This window comes from Marmota flaviventris, chromosome X (assembly GCF_047511675.1).
Source record: "Marmota flaviventris isolate mMarFla1 chromosome X, mMarFla1.hap1, whole genome shotgun sequence".
Classification (NCBI taxonomy): Eukaryota; Metazoa; Chordata; class Mammalia; order Rodentia; family Sciuridae; genus Marmota; species Marmota flaviventris.
This window is the reverse complement of record NC_092518.1, coordinates 89,919,489-89,941,322: the sequence shown is the minus strand read 5'-3', so window position 1 is coordinate 89,941,322 and position 21,834 is coordinate 89,919,489. Positions and strand designations below refer to the sequence as shown.

General features: G+C 34.2%; 1 protein-coding gene across 1 annotated transcript in view; it reads right to left on the bottom strand.

Moving 5' to 3' along the window:
- Il1rapl2 (interleukin 1 receptor accessory protein like 2) overlaps positions 1 to 21,834 on the bottom strand; it is a 521,635-nt gene that overhangs the window by 460,797 nt on the left and 39,004 nt on the right. Inside the window, exon 5 of the mRNA XM_071606080.1 lies at positions 2,650 to 2,803. Coding sequence (XP_071462181.1) covers positions 2,650 to 2,803 — 154 coding nt within the window. The remainder of the gene's footprint in view (positions 1 to 2,649; positions 2,804 to 21,834) is intronic.

Below are 21,834 nucleotides of genomic sequence, written 5' to 3'. Positions count from 1 at the left end.
CCATACTAGAAATTCTTTATCTTATTGATGTACTAAACAAGAATCAGAGAGAAAGACATGGGAATCTGTATTTGAAGATTTTTCTCCTCATCCTTCCTGGGTCTCTCCACATGATTCTGATGTACACTAAATTTTGTGAACCTTCTGAGCACAGTGACACATGACTGTCATCCCAGAAACTCAGAAGGCTTAGGTAGGAGGATTAAAAGTTTGAGGTCATCCTGGGCAAATTAGCAAGACCCTGTCTCATTTTTTTAAAGAAAAGGGCTGGGGATGTAGCTCAGTAGTAAAGAGCCCCTGGGCTCAAACCTCAGTACTTACCAAAAATCTAAAAAAAATAGGGGGTGAATCTCTGTAAGGGATCCAGATGAAATTTGAGTCCCACAGTTCAATTATACTAAAAGTTTAGAGCAAATAAATCAATACCTTATAAGATACACAAAAAGTGGCTCTAGCTTTGCCTTTCTAGATTCTAAAATAAAAATAAAGATGCAAATTGTTGCTATCATATTTTATTAGATCAGAGTGTAAAGGAGATTTGGTGTTTAATTTATTATGGTTCAATTTAAACATAAACCAAATACTACAATATTACAAACTGTAGTAAATGATTGCAAAACGAATGTGTTTCCCAAGCATCTGATAAGTATTGGTGATTGTAGTCAAAGTGACAATGCCATAGCCTTTGTGCATGGTCAGCATGGTCAGATCACTTATTAATGATGTTTAACTGCCTATGATTGAATATTCTACCATGAATGAGTCCAGGAAGTCTAGTTCATGTTGAGAAAAACAGAAACTAATCAAAGGCAAATATTTGGAATTTGGGATTGGCCTGATTGATATGATAGTTATTTTTTAAAAGCCCATGAGAATGGAACACACCTTGGTGCCTTTCAACAGATGAATGGATAAGAAAAACTGTGGTGTATATACACAATGGAGTATTACTCAGCCATAAAAAGGTTGACTTTATGACATTTATAAGTAAATGGATGGACCTGGTGATTAGCATAATAAGTGAAATAAGCCAGTCCCCCCCAAAAAAAGGTTGAAAATTTTATCTGACATGTGGAAGCTAACCCACAATAATGGGGAGGGGGGAAGAACAGATATTCAGTGGATTAGACAAAGGGGGATGAAGGGAAGAAAGAAGAAATAGGAAAAGGGAAGACAGAAGAATGAATTTGAAATTATTTTCCTATACACATATATGAATACACCATAGTGAATCCCATCATCATGTATATCCATAAGAATGGGGTCCCAACTAGAATAAGATGTATTCCATGCTTGTATAATTATATCAAAATTAATTCTACTGTTATGTATAACTAAAAAGAACCAACAAAAATAAATAAAAAAAAGTCCATGGGGGGGAGAACAGCCATTCTAATCCAAAGAACTATTTAAACTTTCACAGAAGGTGCTCTCCAAATTCAAACTAAAGTAAAACTGTCGTTTATTATGATAGAGAGTGGACAAAATGTGTGTACACTCTTACTTAAAATTTTGGAAAGGACAAAAAAACCCAAATTTAAATACACATATGGGTTTTAGCACTGAATTCAGCAAGTATTAATACAAGTTGACTGATTTTTAAACTACCCCAAGAGATCTTCCAGACATAAAAAAAGAAATATAGAAGAAAATGTATTCCTACCCTTAGCAATGCCATGATAATTAACTACCTGGTTGATGTCAACATTAGGTGATTAAACAGGTAATGCCCAAATACATTAATCATAAATAAATCAATGTAATCAATATTGCAATTGTCTTAATAATTTCAAAGTTCATCATAGCTCAGATTTTATCCAAAATACAAATGTGTATATGTATATATACAAACATACACATGTGTGTTTTAAAATCATATGTATTTGAAGTTCATATGTATTTGAAGTATACAGCATGACATTTTAATATACACACATATATGGTGACTTGATTACTGTAGTCTAGAAAATTAACTTATCTATCTCATAAAGCTATTTTTTCACTTTTTTGTGTTAAATGTACCTGAAATCTATTCTTTCAGCAAATTTCAAGCAAACACTATAATAGTATCAACTAGTCATCATGCTATATGTTAAATCACTAGACTTATTCCTCCTACATAATCATAAATTTGTATATACCTTTTGACCTACATCTCCCTATTTCTATTTCTCTGCCCCACCTACTCTCTTGATGTATATTCGACTTTTTTCGGATTCTACATATAAGTGAGATTATTATATATTTAAAGTATTTACATAATACAGGTTGAACATCCCTAACCTGAAATCCTAAATGCTCCAAACTCCAGAACTTTTTGATTGCTGATATGAAGCCACAAAAAGAATACTCCATACTTGTTATCATGTGATGGGTCAGAGTGAAAAATACAGTTGCACTAAAATATCGTATAAACTTACCATATGGTTATATGTATATATACATTAGGCTCTTGATCCTTAAATTAATCATTCATATTCTACATATAGCACTTTTCAGTGAAATTTATTAATAGTATGCTTTCCAACTGTTTGATTTGCAACCAATTCTAAGTTCACAGAAAGTTGCCTCCTTGAACAAAACTCTTTCTTCCCAAATCAAGTTACATTTAGCATTTAATTTGCTGTATTTAATAGAACCAATTCCTACCTGTAACTTTCAATTCAGTTGTTCGTCTTACAAGTTTCCCTTCATACTTAAGTTCACATGTGTAATTTCCTCCATCTTCTTCTTGAACTTCCTGGATTAGAAGAGCATTTCCTTTCTGTATTATTATACTTCTCCACATTTTTGGCTTGCATTCCTAAAGAGAAAATATTTGTAAGTAAATCAAAAATAAATATTCACATCATTATATTTTCATGCTGGCAAGTTACTGCTTTCACTTTTTTTGCATTCTTCTCTTTTGTTTCAAAATAGGTAGCTAAGGAGTTAAATAAATGACCAAGCAACATCACAAATGTATATTATTTTATCTCATTCAAATATAATCACCCATCACATTAAGAGCCACTTGAAATACCTGGCACCAATAGCCAGAAGATTTATGAAGCATTCTGCAAAATTAGAAAAGCATACAAGTCCCCTAAATGTAAGAGATGTAGAGTAGAACCTTAAAAGTTGCTAAATATATAATATCCTGTTTTTTTTTGTACTTGACATGGGTATTTCCTAAGATTCCTAAGAGGATATGGTTCACTTAGATATTTAGCTTACTCCAGGGGGGTCTTAAGCATTATTAAACATTCATAAAATGCTTTTTCTTTGGCAAGGAAGTTTATAATTCTTTCATTAATCCCGCCTTATTGTAAAACTAATACAAATACTCCAGAGCCTCCCTCCTTGTGGTCAAGATATCCATTATGAGGCTACAAGAAAGCGTCTAGAAAATTTGGTTGAAAGAATTCTCTAGAAATGCAGCTAGGGGAAATAAGGATGTGCATTGAAAAAAATCATCCACTTATTTTGTATGCTCAGTGACCAGAGAATACGGTTTGAGTTTTGAAGCCAATTTGTTTTACTCCTCTGATGGGAATGTGAGCAAGTCTTACTACTGGGATTGGACTACCTTAGAAAGGAATGCATAACACTTTTGCAGACATTGACACTTTTCCAGAGAGTGACAAGCAATAACAAATTATGTAAGAATATTCAAGAATTTTTGACCACGTAGCATTGTCTTTAGCAACAACTTCAGTCAACTTTGACATACTGTCCCAGTCTGTCTACTACTTACCACAAATTTTCAACCAAAGGGATAACCAAACACTATACAAACATCAGTGACGGCATAGGGGATAGCTGTGAGGGAGTGCTAAACAAGGCAAAAATATGTTATCATCTAAATTATGATTCTCTTAATTGAGGTAAGAAATTGTGAGGCAGAGTAATTGGACAATAGTAAAAAGCACTTTCCACTTTCTCCATTACAGCATTTACAGTATCTGCATCGTGTTCAACCACACCCTCCTCAATACATCCTATGTGTTCACAGAAAGTTAGAATCTATGCTGACTCTCTAGCCTCAGATGTGAGTGTCTGTGTGTAAATGATTTGAGAGAGTAAATGCTCATATTAGTGTTTGACCATAACAATTTTTCTTCTGTTTGCAGGAGTTTTGACAAGAAAACACAAAAACCAGCACTTAAGTTCACAGGTATAATATTTAAGAGATACACTTGCTTTATGTCCAGTACAACTACCCACACACATTTTCAGAGAGTAAATAAAAGTAATATTATGGAGAACATCTAGATATAAGATTGCTTTACTCCCTAGGGTCTTTCAGAAGAACAGTTAAGGGTTTGTCTGAAATTATATTACATACCATGTCTGGCAAGGTTTATCACCTATATGAGATTTGCTTCTGAGTTAAACCTTGGGATATAAGGTTTCTGGGAAAATGAAGAAAAAAGTCTGAACAGAGAGGAAAAAACAGCCCAGCTGCCACTGTCGTCATACAATAATAATCCACAATTATTTTCGCATTGCTTCCAACTCTGATAGCCTCAGATTTCTAAAGAATCATTCTGAAGGTCATTAAACAAAAATATGGTCCCTCTGGGCATTTTGAGAGGAAAGGAAAATGAAAACTGAGCTGAGGGTAGGCAAATGAGCCCACATACTCATTTTATTCAAAGATAAATGTTATTGTTTTCTCATGTCATTTGGTGGCAAAGTCCATATGCAATTAGTTCTGACCATTTTCATTTTCCCTGCTCACTGTTTTGAATTTCTCCCAGGAAGTAAAATCTAAAGAATGTATAAGCACTAGCAATAACTCCTGACAAAGAACTGCCAGGAATATTTATATGTTCTTTGAGACAGATCTAGATAATCCAATGTGGCAACTTTCCAAGTCCCCACATCCAGGTTTATAAAGGATTATTTGTATCCAATAGGTTTGTTTTTTGTTTTGTTCTTTTTTTTTCTGAAAACTGTGGCATAAGAATATGCCACCTTCAGGTTACCTCTAACCCTCTGGATACAATGTTGTACAGATGAAGAAGAAAACCACCTTTAGGTTGAAGATACCTCTAGGTTAAAAACCAGAGTTCACCCAAGTTCTGTGATCATGAGAAAATTTGCTTAACTTCCTTAGGTCTCAATTTCCTACTCTGCAATTTGGTGATAATACTAATTACCATATGAGCAGCCAGAACCTAGAGGCTTGCAGGATTTATTCATTATATCTTGTTGGGCAGCACTATATATAGCAGTCATCCAGCACAGAAATTGCTTTTATTTCTAAACCTTTCCAGTCCTGGATCATATCTCTCCAGAACCTCTGACTGTAGATGGTAAAAATTGGTGCTAATGGACTAATCATATAAAAATAAATCTTCACTAATTGGTTAACTATCCACCAGCAAGATGATACTTTAATGCAGTGCATTAAAAGTTCTTTATATCTATGTGTTTTCATTAAAACATACAGATCCTAAGAGGCCACTCCAACACTAACCTTAGCAGGTAGTATCAGGAACTATATTTTGGTCAGAAGAACCTTTAAATTACCTCTCCCTTTATTCCATGTAGATGATCATCCTGATACTTACTTTCATCTACCATTCACAAAGTTACTTTTTTGGCCATTCTACTAAGGTCTGGATGTGTCTATATAGAAGTTCAGATGTTTTTCAGGCCCTTAAACCCATTATTTGCAATGTTTCTTCCTATGTGACTGGCTATTAAGCTTAAAAGTTGTCTCTGCTTTTCTCCTGACTCTTATCTTCCTAGTGGAAAATCAATGTCACCATACCTTACTGCCCCAGACCTGTTGAGAGATTAATTCTGACAGCCTGTTAGGCAAAGAAGTTTGAAGTACATAGGCCAAGTCTCAAAATGGTTGTTTCTCTGAGACTAGGACATCTCTCAAAGACTCAACTATGTGCAAGCAGATAACATTGGCCTCAATGTGCAAATTCCCTACTATTCATTGCCCCGAGATTATTAAAATAAATTTTATCAACTTGAAGATTGAGGACCATTTTTATGAAGTTGCCTATATTTAACAAGCAACTTCATTTAGTGCTCTGACCATTCACAGAGCAGTTTGTTATACATATCCTTGCTTGGCTAACTTAATGGCAATATGTAAAGCCCAGGTTCTTTCCTTCCCTTTTTCTTTGGGTGGCAGACATCCCATGACAGAAGTTGCTGAACCCTGAATACACAACAAAAACATTTATTGACCAAGACCATTGAAGTGAAATATTGCCAGACATATTTGGATATTGGAGTTTCCACCTTGAATATTAACGACTGAACTCAGTCTAATTATGAGATACCACCTTCATACTCACAGGTGCTTTTTAATCCATTTGACTTGTGGTTGTGGTTGCATTTGTGCCATTCACTACACACAACTCATTCCTCATGATAAGTATATTAAAAAGATTGATTTAAATATTTTTTCTGGTTCTGAGTATCACAAAACAGCTGCACAACCACAAGCCAATCAACTTCAGATCCCCAAAGCACTTCTGTTTGAATACCAACACCCAGGATTTCAGAACAATTTCTCCCTTTTCCTCTAGAGTCTATCCTATCCCTTGAGGCACTCATATATGTCTAACACACTTTAGGGAACCAAACTTAATGCAAGTTGAATATGGAAGAGATAGTTAGAAACCCAATTGTAAATTAGGTATTAACCTTGCTGTTAAGGCTTGAATATATGGTGTTCCCCAAAAGTTCCTGTGTTAATTCAGGAATATTCAGAAGTGAAATGATTAGATGAGAAGAACTGCAGTCTAATCAGTCCATTCTAATTTGAATAGATCAACTTGGTAGTAAACTGTAGGCAGGTAAAGTGTGATTGAAGGAGGTAGGTCATTTCAGGGGGTGTGCCCTAAAGGTTTCATCTTCCCTATAGACTCTTCCCCTTGTTCTTTCTGCTTCCCAGACACCATGTGGTGAGCAATAATCCTCCACTATGCTCTTTTTCATAATGTTCTGCCTCACCTTGGGTCCAGAGTGATGGATTTGGCTAACCATAGACTAACACTCTGAAGCTATGAACCAGAATGAACTTCCCTCCTCTTAAGTTGTTCTTGTCAGGTATTTTGGTTATATAAATGCAAAGCTGACTAGCATACTTGCCCCTTTTAGCCCTCTCTCTAATCTATTTACCTGGGATAAACGACTCCAAGGAGTCCTTCCCTGCCCAATCTGTACTTCTCCAACTCTATCTTTGTAGCCTTAATGTTAAGATTGGGAGCTGTATTAGTCAGTTTTTCATGGCTGTGACCAAAATACCTGTCACAACTTAAAGGAAGAAAATTTATTTGGGCTCAGTGTTTCAGAAGATTTGTCCATCATTATCTGGCTGGCAGAAACATCATAGTGGCAGGGCAAGGCAGAGAAAAACTGCTCAGTGCATGGCAGCTGTGAAGCAGAGAGAAAGAGAGGAAGGGGCTGGGGAGAAGGTATATCCCTCCAAGGCACATTCCCAGTGATCTACTTCCTCCAGCGTGGTCCTACCTCCCAATAGTCCATCCAGCTATCCAGCTAGCCAATCCACTGAGGAGGTCAGAGCTCACATGATCAAACTACTACCTAAAAACCCCACCTCTGAACCTTCAATACATGAGCTTTTAGAGTACAATCCAGATCCAAACTATAATTGTAGCCCACAGTCATTGAACTAATAAAGTCTAGACTCAAACACTTGGACCAGAATCCCAAGTTCTATATTATTGAACATGCTATTAAGTCAATGTAAACCTCAGTTGCTTCATCTATAGAAAACAGATGGTGATATTCTTTACCAACTGAGATGATTATAAGTATTAAATGAGGTAATATATATAAATGCTCTGTAATATAAGGTATCATATGCTAAAATCACTCAAGAAATATTAAATATTATTCTATTATTGTTCATTCCCTGGTAGTCTGTTTTAAGATTATATAAGCATCCATTATGACATTTGAATTATCATAAAGAGTTAATGTGACTTACATTTCTGGAGGAGTCTAGAGGCAATACTGTAACCCAAAGTTATAATACTATGCTGGGATCAACTTCAGTTTCCAGTCTGACATGTAAGTAGCCTAGAAGGCATCACCACCATTCTCACAGTAAGAAAAAATGCTGAAAAAAAAACCCCTGAAAATTGACAACTCTTCTCAGAACCATCAAGTAACAGATGTTACAGAGAAAACTCCCACCTACCCTTCTTAAAATTAGAGAGACAAGACAATACATAGATTCACAGCTCACTAGGAACAGAACTGCAGAACTGCCTTGCTGCAGCCAGCATCTGGCATGAACACCAGCCCTGTCTAGCTTTTAAATTGGAGAAAGAAAAATAGCCAGCTCCAGCTCCCCTAAACTTCCTGTCCAATTAGTGAAGGATGAGAATAAAGATGAGAAGTAGTTGTGGAGGTAATAGCCCAGACACAAGTCAGGGTAAAAGACAAAGACCTAATCACATAACTATAGTACACTTTCCCTTGCCCTATACCTTACCAACACATTCAGAAGGCTTTTGTCTAATAATATGGGTTTAACATTGAAAGAATTGTACAACTCAGGCCTTATCAAGGAATAAGTCTCTAGAAAAAAATAAAGACAACAGGACAGTAAAAAATAAGGAAATCAGAGAAAATTTTCACCCCTAATACCTCCAATTATAACAAATAGTAGACACATTCTAACTCTTAGCCAGAAAAAAAATATAAAGGATTAGGATTATTTGCCTCAGATTCTCTTACCAGTCAGTACATCATGTATGGCTTTCAACCAAACATTACAAGGAATACCAACACACACACACACACACACACACACACACACATTTGAAAAGAAAGAAAGTATCCACACTAGATTGATCTGGCAGAGATTTTATATTTACCAAACAGGAAATTTAATAAGTATGATTAAAATGTTCATGACTCTGAAGGAAAACATGGACAACATGCAAGAAGAGATGGATAATATAAACAGAGAAATGGAAATTTCAGAAAGAATCAAAATTGAATGGTACATACCGAAACATTGGAAAAGAAATAAAGAATGCTTCTGATGGACGTATTAGTAGAGCAACTGTGGAAAGAGTCACTGAGTTTGAAGATAATGTCAATAGAAACTTTCTAAACAGAAAAGAAGGAAAAAAGAATGAAAAAAATGGGATAAAATATCCAAAAATTGTAGGACAAATACAAAAGTGTAACAATGATAAAGGGAATAAAAATAGTAGAATAAGAAGAGAAATAACAAAAAAATATTTGAATTCTAATGTTGGTTGATTCATTTATTACAGCAGCCTTGGTATGGGCAAAGAATGTTGTTTATGTAGTCATGATGAACATTTGAGCTGAGTTTTAATAATATATAAAATATAGGCAAGTAGTACATATCAGACAGAAAAAAAATAACATGTATAAAAAGAAGTACTCAGAAGCGAAAAAGCATGAAAACAAACAAAATTGTAAATGCTTTTTCTCTGTTGGGAGTGACTATGTCCAGATATAAAAAAGCCCTAAGTCCCATCCTAAGATTCAGGGTTCAAATCCTAGAATCCTAGCGCCTCTGCCACTGTGTAGCTTATCTCAAAGGGCTATTGATTAATTCTGGTAATACAAGAAGAAATTTGGTACAATGTCAGGCCCTGTAAACACTTGATAGAAAACAGCTGTCAGCTAAATGGTTTTATAGACTCTACTGGAGTTCATTAAATAGCAGTATCCCTTGATCAGATGTACATTCTAAAAGATCATTCTTGTGGTTATATAGAAGATATACTAGAAGAAGTACACTGCTTAAGAAGTTTTGATTTGCTTTGATGAGTTTTTATCTATTATATGCCATTAAGGTTATAATAAAAGTCTTCTAAGCATATGTTCTTATAATAATTTGGGAAATATTAATAGCAAACTCTTAAAATTTGAAAAATTTAAAGCATATCTATTGAAAGACAGTAAAGGTAGACAAAAACTAATCATGTTGATAAAACCAGAAAATATGAAATCAAAACCCAATCTTAAAACACCTTTGTCCCCAATCAACATAACTGGAAACAACCCAAATGGCCATGAACCAGTGGCAAATGGTTAAACAGTGGTACAAATATACAGTGGAATACTAGTAATACCACTTAGCAATAGAAAGGAAGGAACTATTGCTACATGTCATAATATAGATGAATCTCAAATGCATTATGCTAAAGAAAACATGCCAGACACAAAAGCTATATATCATGTAATTATATAATATTCTGTAAATGCCAAATTATAAGAATAGAAAGCAGATGAAATTTTAAACAAGGACAGTTGCGAGAGGAGAGGATTAAGCATAAAAAGACATGGAGGAACTTGGAGTGATAGAAATGTTCTAAATCTTGACTGTGGTATATATTTTTCAAAACATAGAGAATCAAACTGTACATGTAAAAGGGATGAATTTTTCATTTGTAAATTATACAGAATAATATGGCATAAAATAACTCAACCTTAAATTCCCAATTAGAGTCTCAGATATCTTATTAACTATTACTGACTTTTGTGCAATTTTTCTATTTCTGTCATTGCAACAAATATCAAATAAGGACTTTAGTCATGAATTTTTATCACATGTCTAGGATATAAAGAGATATTATTGCATCTAATTTACATGTTGAGAAATTTAAGCCTAGGAACATTATTTATCCATTTTAATGATACTATGCTGACCAGAATGGAAGTCCTGAGACTTAAAGCACAGTGATTAACACATATATCAAATACCATTTCTTCTCATATTAACCAACACATTTTATAATTTATAAGAAGTAAATAAGCCCTTTCCCACCTAAATGATGTAAGTAGGAATAAAAACAAGGACAAATGGATATTAAAATGTATATATCACTGGTAGCAGTTTCAAGACGCACCAAACTAAAACCTTCATGGGCATTTCAGCTAATTCATTTGGATAAAAGTGTCTGAAAATTCTCATTACAAGATTGTGAATTCAAGGCTAGAATATAATTTTATGTACAAAAGAAGGCATAGATTATTTTTATTATATTTCCAAACCTGATTCAAAAGCCTTAAGCATTTTGGTGAAATCTTTTTTTCTTCTTTTTTGATCAAAAAGTGTTAGTCATTTGGACTGTGGTCTTATGAGGTCACAGATGAACATTTCTTATCCCTTTAATAAAAACAACAGTCATAATATGTGAGAAGGTAAGTCAATATAAAACTCTTATCTTTAGCAATTTAACTTGTTAAAGTGAGTGATGGTATTTAATACTGTTCATTCCTAAACTCACTTTTTTGTAGGTTACTTTACAGCTCATTTGGAAATTTCTTAGAGTATATGAGTCAGATATTGAATTATTTTTTCCAAGTAAACAGTCAACTATGTCAATTCCACTTTTTAATAATTCATTATCCCCCTCTACAACCATTTCTTGATTCTCTATTTTATTCCATTACTCTTTTATCCTGTAATAATTTCTAAAAAATATTTTTAGTTGTAGGCCAACACAATACCTTTATTTATTTTTATGTGGTGCTGAGGATCAAACCCAGTGCCTCACACGTGTGAGGCAAGTGCTCTACAACAGAGCCACAATCCCGGCCCCTTGTTCTAAATTTACTTTATTAATCGATGCTATTTTTCAGTAATTGTTAGTGTTTGGTAGAAAAAGCTCCCTCATATGAGTGGTTTTTTCCAAATATTTTTGGCAATTCTCATTCACTCATTCATACATATGAACTGTGTAATCATGTTGTCAATTTTCAAAAAAAATAAATTCTACCAATTTGCAATATTTATATGTATATAAAAAGATTTAATCCTTCAACCTATCATAATTTCATTTGCAGAAACATGTTGTCACTCTCCATTAATTTAGATCAGGTCTCATTCCTTTAGTAAAATGTTTTGAGATAGGTCCCTTCCCATAATTGTTAAGTGTATTCCAAAGTGTTTTATGGTTTATCACTGTTGAAAATGAGATAATTTCACCTTTTCCTTATACATGACTAACTGATCATTGCTAGTAAAACAAAAGCTATTTAATTTTTATGTTTTTAGTAACTACCTTATTGAATTTTCTTATTCTATTTTTGTTGTTATTGTGGTTGCCGTTGCTGCTGTTGTCTAGTCTCTCAGATTTTCTAGGTATAAACACATATAGTCTAAAATTAACATTGGAATTAATGTGACCAAACTTTCTTTTGTATATAAACAAATAGACTACTATGAATTTAACATCATATATATCCATAAGGCACTAATTAAAATGCACATAAATAAATAGAAGAAAGATGAATAAATTATAGTAAAGGGAATGAGGGAGGGGGAGGAGAGGAAAAGGGAAAGTACTGGGGACTGAATTATAGGAAATTAAATTTCGTGCTTGTATAATTATGTCAAAATGAAACCTAATATTATCTGTAACTAACATGAACTCTTAAAAATAAAATAAAAATTAAGATTATTTTGTTTCAATTTTTCAATATTTATACAGCATATTTCATTTAGTTTTCATATTGCATCAGCCAGAACCCCCAAAACAATGTTGAATAACAGTGATGAGAAAGAACATTTCTATCTTGTAAGTTGTAGGTATAAGAATATATGTATGTTAATAAGGATGCTCACTGTAACACTGTGCTTATTAAAAATAAGATTGGAAAAATGAATATATGTAAGTGAAAGAATAGTTGAATAAAGTAAAGTAGCTCCATCTTATGAATTATTATGCTTCTATTAAAAGTGAATTAGGTATGGGGCTAGATGTAACTAGTGGTAGAGCATATGCTTAACATCATGAGGACCTGGATTTGATCCACAGTACCAGAAAAAAATAAATCTATGGAATCAACATGGAAGGCATTTTTAATATGTTTATATGTGATGAGGAGAGCTAAAGAGTAATATGTATATTATATTCCTTTTTTCATCAAAAGAAGAGAGAGAAACATAGCAAGAGCACATGTACAAGCATAAAGCAGTATGAAAGTATATGTTATGTTTAAAATGGAGTGGAATATAAAGAAGTGGTTTTCTTCATGCACTTATAGATTGTTTTTCAAAATGATAAGTTTTTAAGTACATATACAGATTGAATATTCCTTATCTGAAATACATGGGATCAGAAGTATTTTGGATGTCAGATTTTGGAATACTGCATACACATAATGGATATCTTAAGGGATGGAACCCAAATATGAACATGAAATTCACTTATGTTTCATAAACATCTTAAACACATAGCCTGATGTTAATTTTATATAATATTTCGGGTAACTATGTATGAAGCAAAGTTTAATTATGTGGAGTTTTTCGCTTGTGTCAGGTCAACATTCAACAAATTTTGAATTTTGGAATATAATCAAATTTTGGATTTTGCATTAGAAATTCTCAACCTTTATATATACATACACATACATATACAAACGCAGATAACAAACATTCACTTCTTTTACCTATTCTCTGAGTTTTCTGAAAAATTTAGTAAATGTCAAAAGAAAAATGGAGAAATATATTTCATTAGGTTTAAGCAAGTCACATAACCTCTTTGGGCTTCAATTTTTTCATATTTGGGTTCAATGTCTTCATATTTGAGGAATGAATTTTACTAAATGGGCTCTAAAGTCCATCTCTATGCTATTAAAATTTCTGCTATTTAATTCTACTTTGATCATAAAAAAAAAATCTTTCTTGTTCATTTGAGTTTTTGTGGATGCTTAGAGTCACTACAGAGTCAGTCCTTAAGAAGTATTTCAGGATTTGTTTCTGGAGAACAATTTTGATAGAGAATCCTATGATGCATATGTAAATAGCAGATATGTATTTCTCATGTGTAAATAGCTGATAAATGAGAAAAGTGAAATAGCTTACAGAGGGTCACTTAACTAACAGGTGGTCAGTTAACAGTGATGCTAACTGAAAGAGTTCAGATAAAGGAGATATAGCCCCTGACCACACACCTCTTGTATTTGACTAAGATTAAATTACTCAACTGTCTTTAGGTTTTAAAATTATATTCGTCTGAAAAAAGCCCAATTAATAAATGGGCAAAATAACTAAGCAGACATTTCTGCAAACAGGAAACACAACTGGCCAAGAAAAATGTGAAAAAATGTTCAACACCTCTAGCAATCAGAGAAATGAAAATCAAAACTACACTATTATTTCATCTTAATCTAGTCAGAATGGCAATTATCAAGAATACAAATAGTAATAAATGCTGGAAAGGATATGGTGGGAAAGGTACACTCATAAATTGTTGGTGGAACTTCAAACCACCAAGACCAATCTGTAAAGTAGTATGGAAATTCCTCAAAAGAATAGAACCAGCATATGACCCAGATATCCTACTCCTCTGTATTTAAAAAAAAAAAAAAAAACCTAAAATCATCATACTACAGTGATAAAGTCACATGAATGTTTATAGCAGAACAATTCACAGTAGCCAAGTTATGGAACCAGCCCAGATACCTGTCATAGATGAATGGATTAATAAAACGTGGCATGTATACACAATGGAGTTTTACTCAGCCACAAAGAAGAATGAAACTATGGCAATTGACAATAAATGGATGGAACTGGAGAAAATCATACTAAGTGAAATAAGCCAGACTCAGAAAATCAAGGGTCAAATGTTTTCTCTCATATACGGAAACTAGAGAAAAATAAAGGGGGACTGTATATCATAAAGATATAGGAAAGATCAGTGGCCTAGAAGAAGAGAATTGAGAGGGAGGGAGGAAAGATGGGAAAGAGGAGGTAATGTGCAATTAATTTAACAAAATTATACTGTATTCATGTATAAATATAGCACAGTGAATTCCATTTTCATGTATATCTATAAAACATCAATCAAAATAAATAAATAAACAAGTGAAAGGAAGACCAGTAGAGTAGAGGAAGGAGAATAGAGGGAGGGAGAAGGGGCCAGAGTGGGGAGCACCATGGACTGGAATGTAGTAAATGAAATTCCATGTCTATATGATTTTGTTTACCCCAACTAGTTGGGTTATTATGTTTAACCCAAATATTATGTATAACTATAATTCACTAATAAAAAAATTGTGTGTCTCTGTGTGTGTGTGTTTATCTGTGTCACAATTTATGGGGAATTAAATCAGAGTTTCCAAATCAGTGGGCCACAGCACTCGGGTGCTACACAGGGGTTAGTGTTGTATAAACACATTGATTCCCTGTTTTGCAGTTCTAAATCAGTCAGAAAGGACCTGGAACAGCTCTAGCACTCATGACACATTACCCAATCACTTCGTTGTGCCATATTATCACTTTCTAAGCATGCTATTATATAAAAAAGATTTGTGAAAGACTTGTTGACTATTATATACCACAAAAATATTAATCAATCCTCTATATTTAAACTTTTCTTTGCAAAGACTCATATTTATGGTAAAAAAAAAGGTGTGTCTGTTGCACTTTTCCTCAATACAAGATGTTACTAGTCACAAGTATATCTGTTCTTTACATGTTTTCATTGATATAGTTCCTTCCTGGAGAGTTGAAAACTTGTTTATGTATCATCCTCCACAAGAACAGGGAAATATGTTTATTTTGGTCAGTTTCATATTCATTGTACAAATTAATTAATTAGTTTGTACTAAACCATATATTCTCAAACAATACCAATTTTAACTAATGGCAAATATTTGAAATTAGATCATTGTGGCAAGTAAAAGGATTCAAATTGGCATCATGGACCTCATTAACACCAGGATACCATCTAAGGTCAAACAGACGAACTTCAAAGTGTATATTTCTATTTTCATGCCTGGTGTTCTATTAAGGTTAGAAGATTCTTTGGTTTAGAAATAGGATAAAGGGGCTCACTCTATACACTATTGTGACAACATCATGCTGAGTTAATAATGAGGTAGTTTCAAATGCTCTTAGTTCAATAAAGAAAATAATCTTTAACTCCTATTTCTAAAATGTTTTTAAAAACACATTATTGAATATTATGCTCTAACATCTAACTTCCATTCATGTAGTGTCAGGAAGAACTTCTAAAAGAATAGCCCTTCTCCTTACCTCCTTTTGCTAATGGATGAAGCTCAGATAGAGGATAAATATAGTCATCTTATACATGTCCCTTGCATTCCATAGACATGCAGAATTGGCTTATCCATCTTTATAAACACATCCCCAGTGATTCACTTCTACCTTTCGGAATGGTGGTTTTTCAGAGGTTGACCATTGCATATTTCAGACAGTCTTGCAAATCCAAAAGAGAAGATGAATGATATAATCTAATTAAAGAGTAAATAAACAGTAGAGATAGTTGAAAAAGAAACTAGTTTAAAGATTATACATGTTTGAAAAGATGGCTGGGGAAAAATTATGCAAAACATACTTTTCAGTGTTAAAATACTTGAGATAAAATACCAGACATATCTAACTTTGGATGTGTACCAGAATGAACTCTGGACAAATGGATCCTCCCCTTTATATTGCTGTAGCCCAAGAAAATTGCTTCTTGGACAACCAGGTGGGGAATACACAGACTGCAAAGCACATAGAGAAGATTATCCAAATATTGACTATATGTGGAAATATTTTTCTAATACATCAGAATATCTTCTCAGATTTATTTGAAACACTGTATATGAACCAAGTGATAAAATATATTCTTAAGTTTCAGGGACTATGTTTTAACTTTATATCCTGACCTCTTTGTATCTTACAGTGGGTAAGAAGGTAGGGCCACAGGCCAAACTGTAAGTCACAAACTGCTCTGTGACTTTTGCTAAGTCACTTAACTTGTCTGAGTCTCTCTCCAGTTACCTCTTCCATAAAATGGGGATAATAATATATAACTTATATGGTATTTATTTCTTTAAATATTTATTTTTAGCTATAGATGGACACAATATCTATATTTTATGTTTTTTAATGTGGTGCTGAGGATCAAACCCAGTGCCCCATGCATGCTAGGCAATCCCAGTACCTCTGAGCCACAACTCCAGCCCCACTTATATGGTAGTTCTAAAGATTGAGTTCATCCATCTAAACATTTAAAATATAGAATAGCATGTGAGAAGTATTCAATAAATGTTATATATCATTTTGATTATTACTTATCAATGATGAAATATTACATAAATATTAAATATCAAATATTAAATATTAAAAAACAGAAATATTAAAATAGTTGTTGTGTAAAATCTTCCAGTGATTATCTCCCACAGACACACACATTTAACTGCTACATACCCACCAAAAAAGAGGTAAGATACCTTAGAGCCTGCTTTAAATATTACAAAACAAAAGACAAATTACATTGAAGACAGCAGAAAGAAATTGTCCACATCACCTTCCTTCAACTTGAAGCAGCATAGCATAGAGACACCTTTCACATAGGGGAGGTAAAAAGATTTATGCTCAGGTCCTAGAACTGAAATCCCAGTCCCAGGCCCACCACAATGATCCCTGGTACAGGCAGAGATCCATAACCCCTCCTGATAGTATAATACTAACAGACTGAGCCAATGAAACTATGACAGGTAGCAAATAGACTGCCGCCACTACCCTTCCTCATCTTGGGCGGCTGACTGAGGAGCAAGAATTGCAATCTAGTACAAGACTTATCTTGGAGCTCTGTGCAAGGCTTGTCTCAGTGAGACCTAGCAGCATATAGAAACCAACAGCCATATACCCAGGTAAGAGCTCACAAACAGATCCTGCAGATCTGGCCTGGCATTAGGCAGAGACCTATGTACTAGCAGGACAGACTCCAGTTTTGGCCTGCACCATGATCATAGTGTAGTGGGCCTGTGACATACCCTCCTCCTCCATGATACTGTGCAGATCACTGTGGTTGGGAAACCCAGCACAATCCAGCTTAGTGTCAGCTTAGATGGTCAAAGGACTGCCTTAACCAATACTACCCCAATTTTGAACAGCACAATGAAGAGCAATACCCTATTTGCTGGAAGTAGGACAGCATAATAAGCACTGAACTTTTCCCTGAAACTTATTGCCAGGCTAGTAAAACCTAACACTGGGCAAATGCTAACAATCCCCTGCCCACAGCCTGCCTGCAGGAGGAGCCTCTAGAACAGCTCCAGTGCTGGGGAAGAAACATGAACCCAGTTTGTTAGATTTCTATTCCAACCAGAATCACCTGGTATCTCATTGTAATGGTATTGGGCCATGAGTCCAACTCAGCAATTGGCAACCCATAGTAACTTGGTTTTACTCCTTCCCTAGTGCTATGCTGGTTTTAGCAGGCCATGGGATTAGGATATGACACAGCCTGGCATCACTGGTGGCCACAAGTGTGGCATAGGAGCCTGGGAGTAGTTAATCCATAGTGATTCTACCCAGGCTACACAGAATCCCACAGTCTATAGCCATGGCTGGTGACTGTTGACTAAGTATCTGGGCTTACCCTGGAACACACTACTCTTTTTTTTTTTTTTTAAATCAAATAAAGCAAGCTTTTATTGTGTACACAACAGCTGACCAGCGACACACTACTCTTTCTAGGTTCATTTTGATTAAATATAGATTTGGGACAAACCTGGGCTTAGATTGCCCTCTAGTGCTGAAATAGTGCTAAAACACTAGTAGTATACTCAAGGCAAACCTGGACCTGGGTGCCATCCAGTGATGAAATAGTGGTAATGACTACAGTCTCACAGAAAAAAAAGCAGCCTGCTTAGAATTTCTGGAAGAACAGGCGGAAAGCTAGATTAGGAAGACTGGAATGAATACCTAATTCTTCAATGCACAGACAATATTATGCCAATAAGCATGAAGAGCTTTCAGGAAATCTTGATCTAATCTACTACTCAAAATAAAGCATAAGAAACTGACCAAGCAATGATCAGTATGGGAGAACCCCCAGAGAACCTGAAGCAACTGTTTTGAGAAAACTCAGTGAACTGGAAGAAAACACAGAAACATTTTAATATTCTAATAGAAAAATTTAAAAATGGGAATAAATAAATATCAAATAGAATTTCTTGAGCTGAAAAATACACTCAGGGAAATTAAAAACACAACAGAAGGAATTAATAGCACAATAGATTAAACAGAAGAAAGAATCAGTGAGCTCAAAGGCAGGCTGTTTGAAAATATGGTCAGAGGAGAAAAAAGAACAAAGATAAGTCTAGAAAGCTTATGGGAACTTTGGGACACTATTAAAAGAGCAAATATTTGGGCAACTGGGGTCCAAGAGGGAATTGATTATGCCAAAGTGATAGAAATCTTATTCAAATAAATAATAAGAAAAAATGTCCCAAACCTAGACAAGTATAGGAAGGTCAAATGTCACCAAATTTCACATAAACAAAATGGATTGGAAGAATTATTGATGTTAAAATATCTACAAAGTCATCTACAGGTTCAATGGAATCCCTTTCAAAATGCATGCACACACACACACACACACACGCACACACACACACATACACAAACACCCCAAATACCCAAAGCCATCTTGAATAAAACAGAACAAAGCAGGAGGCATTGCACTACCTGACTTCAAAATACATCAAACTATAGTACTCAAAATAGCAGGTTACTAACACACACACAAGGCAATAGGACAGAATTAAGAGATTACTAGTAAACCCACACATTTATAGACAACTATTTTTGACAAAGGTGCTAAGAACATGCATGGAGAAAAACATAGCCTTTTCAATAAATTGTATTAGGAAAATTGGATATCCAAATGCAAAAGAATGAAACTAGACTTCTATGTCTCACCAGTTATATAAATCTACTTAAAATGGATTAAATACAGAAATGTAAGACCTGAAACTATGTAATAACAAGAGAAAGTGTTTTAGGACATTAGAGTGAAGAGACAAGCTACAGAATGAGAAAATATTTGTAAACTGAATGTCTGACAAGGGGTTGATATCCAGAATATATAAGGAACTCCAAGAATTCAAGAGCAAAAAAAAAGTTTGATTGAAAATGGGCAGTAGACCTACATTTTCTTTAAAAAAAAGGAAACAGGAAGACTTAAAAATGACAATCACGTATTTGGAAAACTGCTCAGTATCATTAATAACCAGGAAAATCCATATCAAAAACACAACGATATATCATCTCACTCTAATAAGAATAGTCAATATCAGAAAAGTAAAAACACCAAGTCTTGGTCATGATATGAAGAAAAGAATCTTTATACACTACAGGTGTGAATGTCAATTAGTACAGCCATTATGAAAAACAGTTTGAAGTTTCCTCAAAAGTTAAAAATAAAACTACCATATGATCCAGCAATCCCACTTCTGGAATATTCAAAGGAAATGAAACAGTATGTTGAAGGGACATCTCTATCCCTATGTTCATTGCAGCACTAATCACAGTAGCCACGAACTAGGAGAAAAAAAGAAGGATCTATCAACTGATGAACAGATAAAGAAATGTAGCACATATACACAATGGAAAAATTATCCAGCCATAAAAGGAATAGAATCCTGTCAGTTGTGATAACAAGGATGGAACTAGAAATCACTATGTGAATTGAAATAAGCCAGGCACTGAGAGAAAAGTATAAATGATCTCACTCATATGTGGAATCTAAAATGTTAATCTTCTTTTTTTTGGGGGGGCAGGGAACTAGGAATTGTACCCAGGGGTGTTTTACCACCGAGCTGCAACCCCAGTCCATTTATTTATTTATTCAATTATTCATTCATTCATTCATAATTTTGAGACAGGGTGTAGCTAAATCACTGAGAGTGGCCTTGAGCTTGATCTCCTAATAGTTAAAGATAGAAATGTGGCTACCAGAACCTGGGGAAGGTAAACAGGAATGATGAAAGAGGTAATGTTAATCAATGTGTACCAAGTTATAATTAGATAGGAACAAGAAGTCTGATGTAGTATTATTGCATAGTAGTATGATTATAGTAAACAATAAGGACTTATACATTTCAAAATAACCAGGAGAAGGGACTGAGAGTATAGCTCAGTGGGGGAGTTCTTATCTAACAAGCAGAAGGCCCTGGGTTCAGTCCCCAGCACTGATAAAACCAAAAACAAAATAGCAAAACAAAATAAGTAGAAGAGAGGATTTTTAAATTTTCTCATCACAATTAAATGATAAATGTTTAAGGACATAGATACATTTAACCTGATTTACACATTACATATACATGATGTATATGAGTATCAAAACATCACATCTTGCCCCATTAATTTGTACATTTTTTTATGTTTTCATATATCAGTTTAAAATAAATTTAATAATAAAAGCAATTTTTAAACATTATTATTCTGGAAATGCATTTTCCTTCTCCATTGTTGCTCTATTTGTAAAAATTGAGTGGTAGCATTTCCCAAGGAATAAATTGCTTTGGTATGTAATGATAACAGTGATGTCTAGAGATGTGAGGAAAAGGGAAGAAATAATTTAGCAGAAAGATACAGAGATGAGATAGAAGAATGAATTCATATGTAAGGAGGCTGATGACCTGGAATTTACCTCAAACTGGTATATCTTGGGCAGGTCAAATTCCCTTCCTCACCTACAAAATTGAAATAAAACCATCTTACTCTCTTTTTGCCTGATCCTTAGCACCAGCACTAAATTTTACAGAAGTGCCAATGATCAAGGCTGGTTCATTACAGAAAAGAGTAGTAATTAATAAAATGGACTCTGGAGCCACACTGCCTTGAATATAAATCAAGTTTTGTTTGCCATGTAACTTTACATCTAAGCCCCGATTATTTTCTCTATTAAATGCATACAATAGTATTCTCCATACAGAATTGCATTGAGATTGAAATAAGATGATGCATAAACCAATCTTAGCTCAGTGAATGCCACATAATAGTGCTTAATAAATATGAAGGAGGGAAATGATCACATGAAGGATCACACTAGC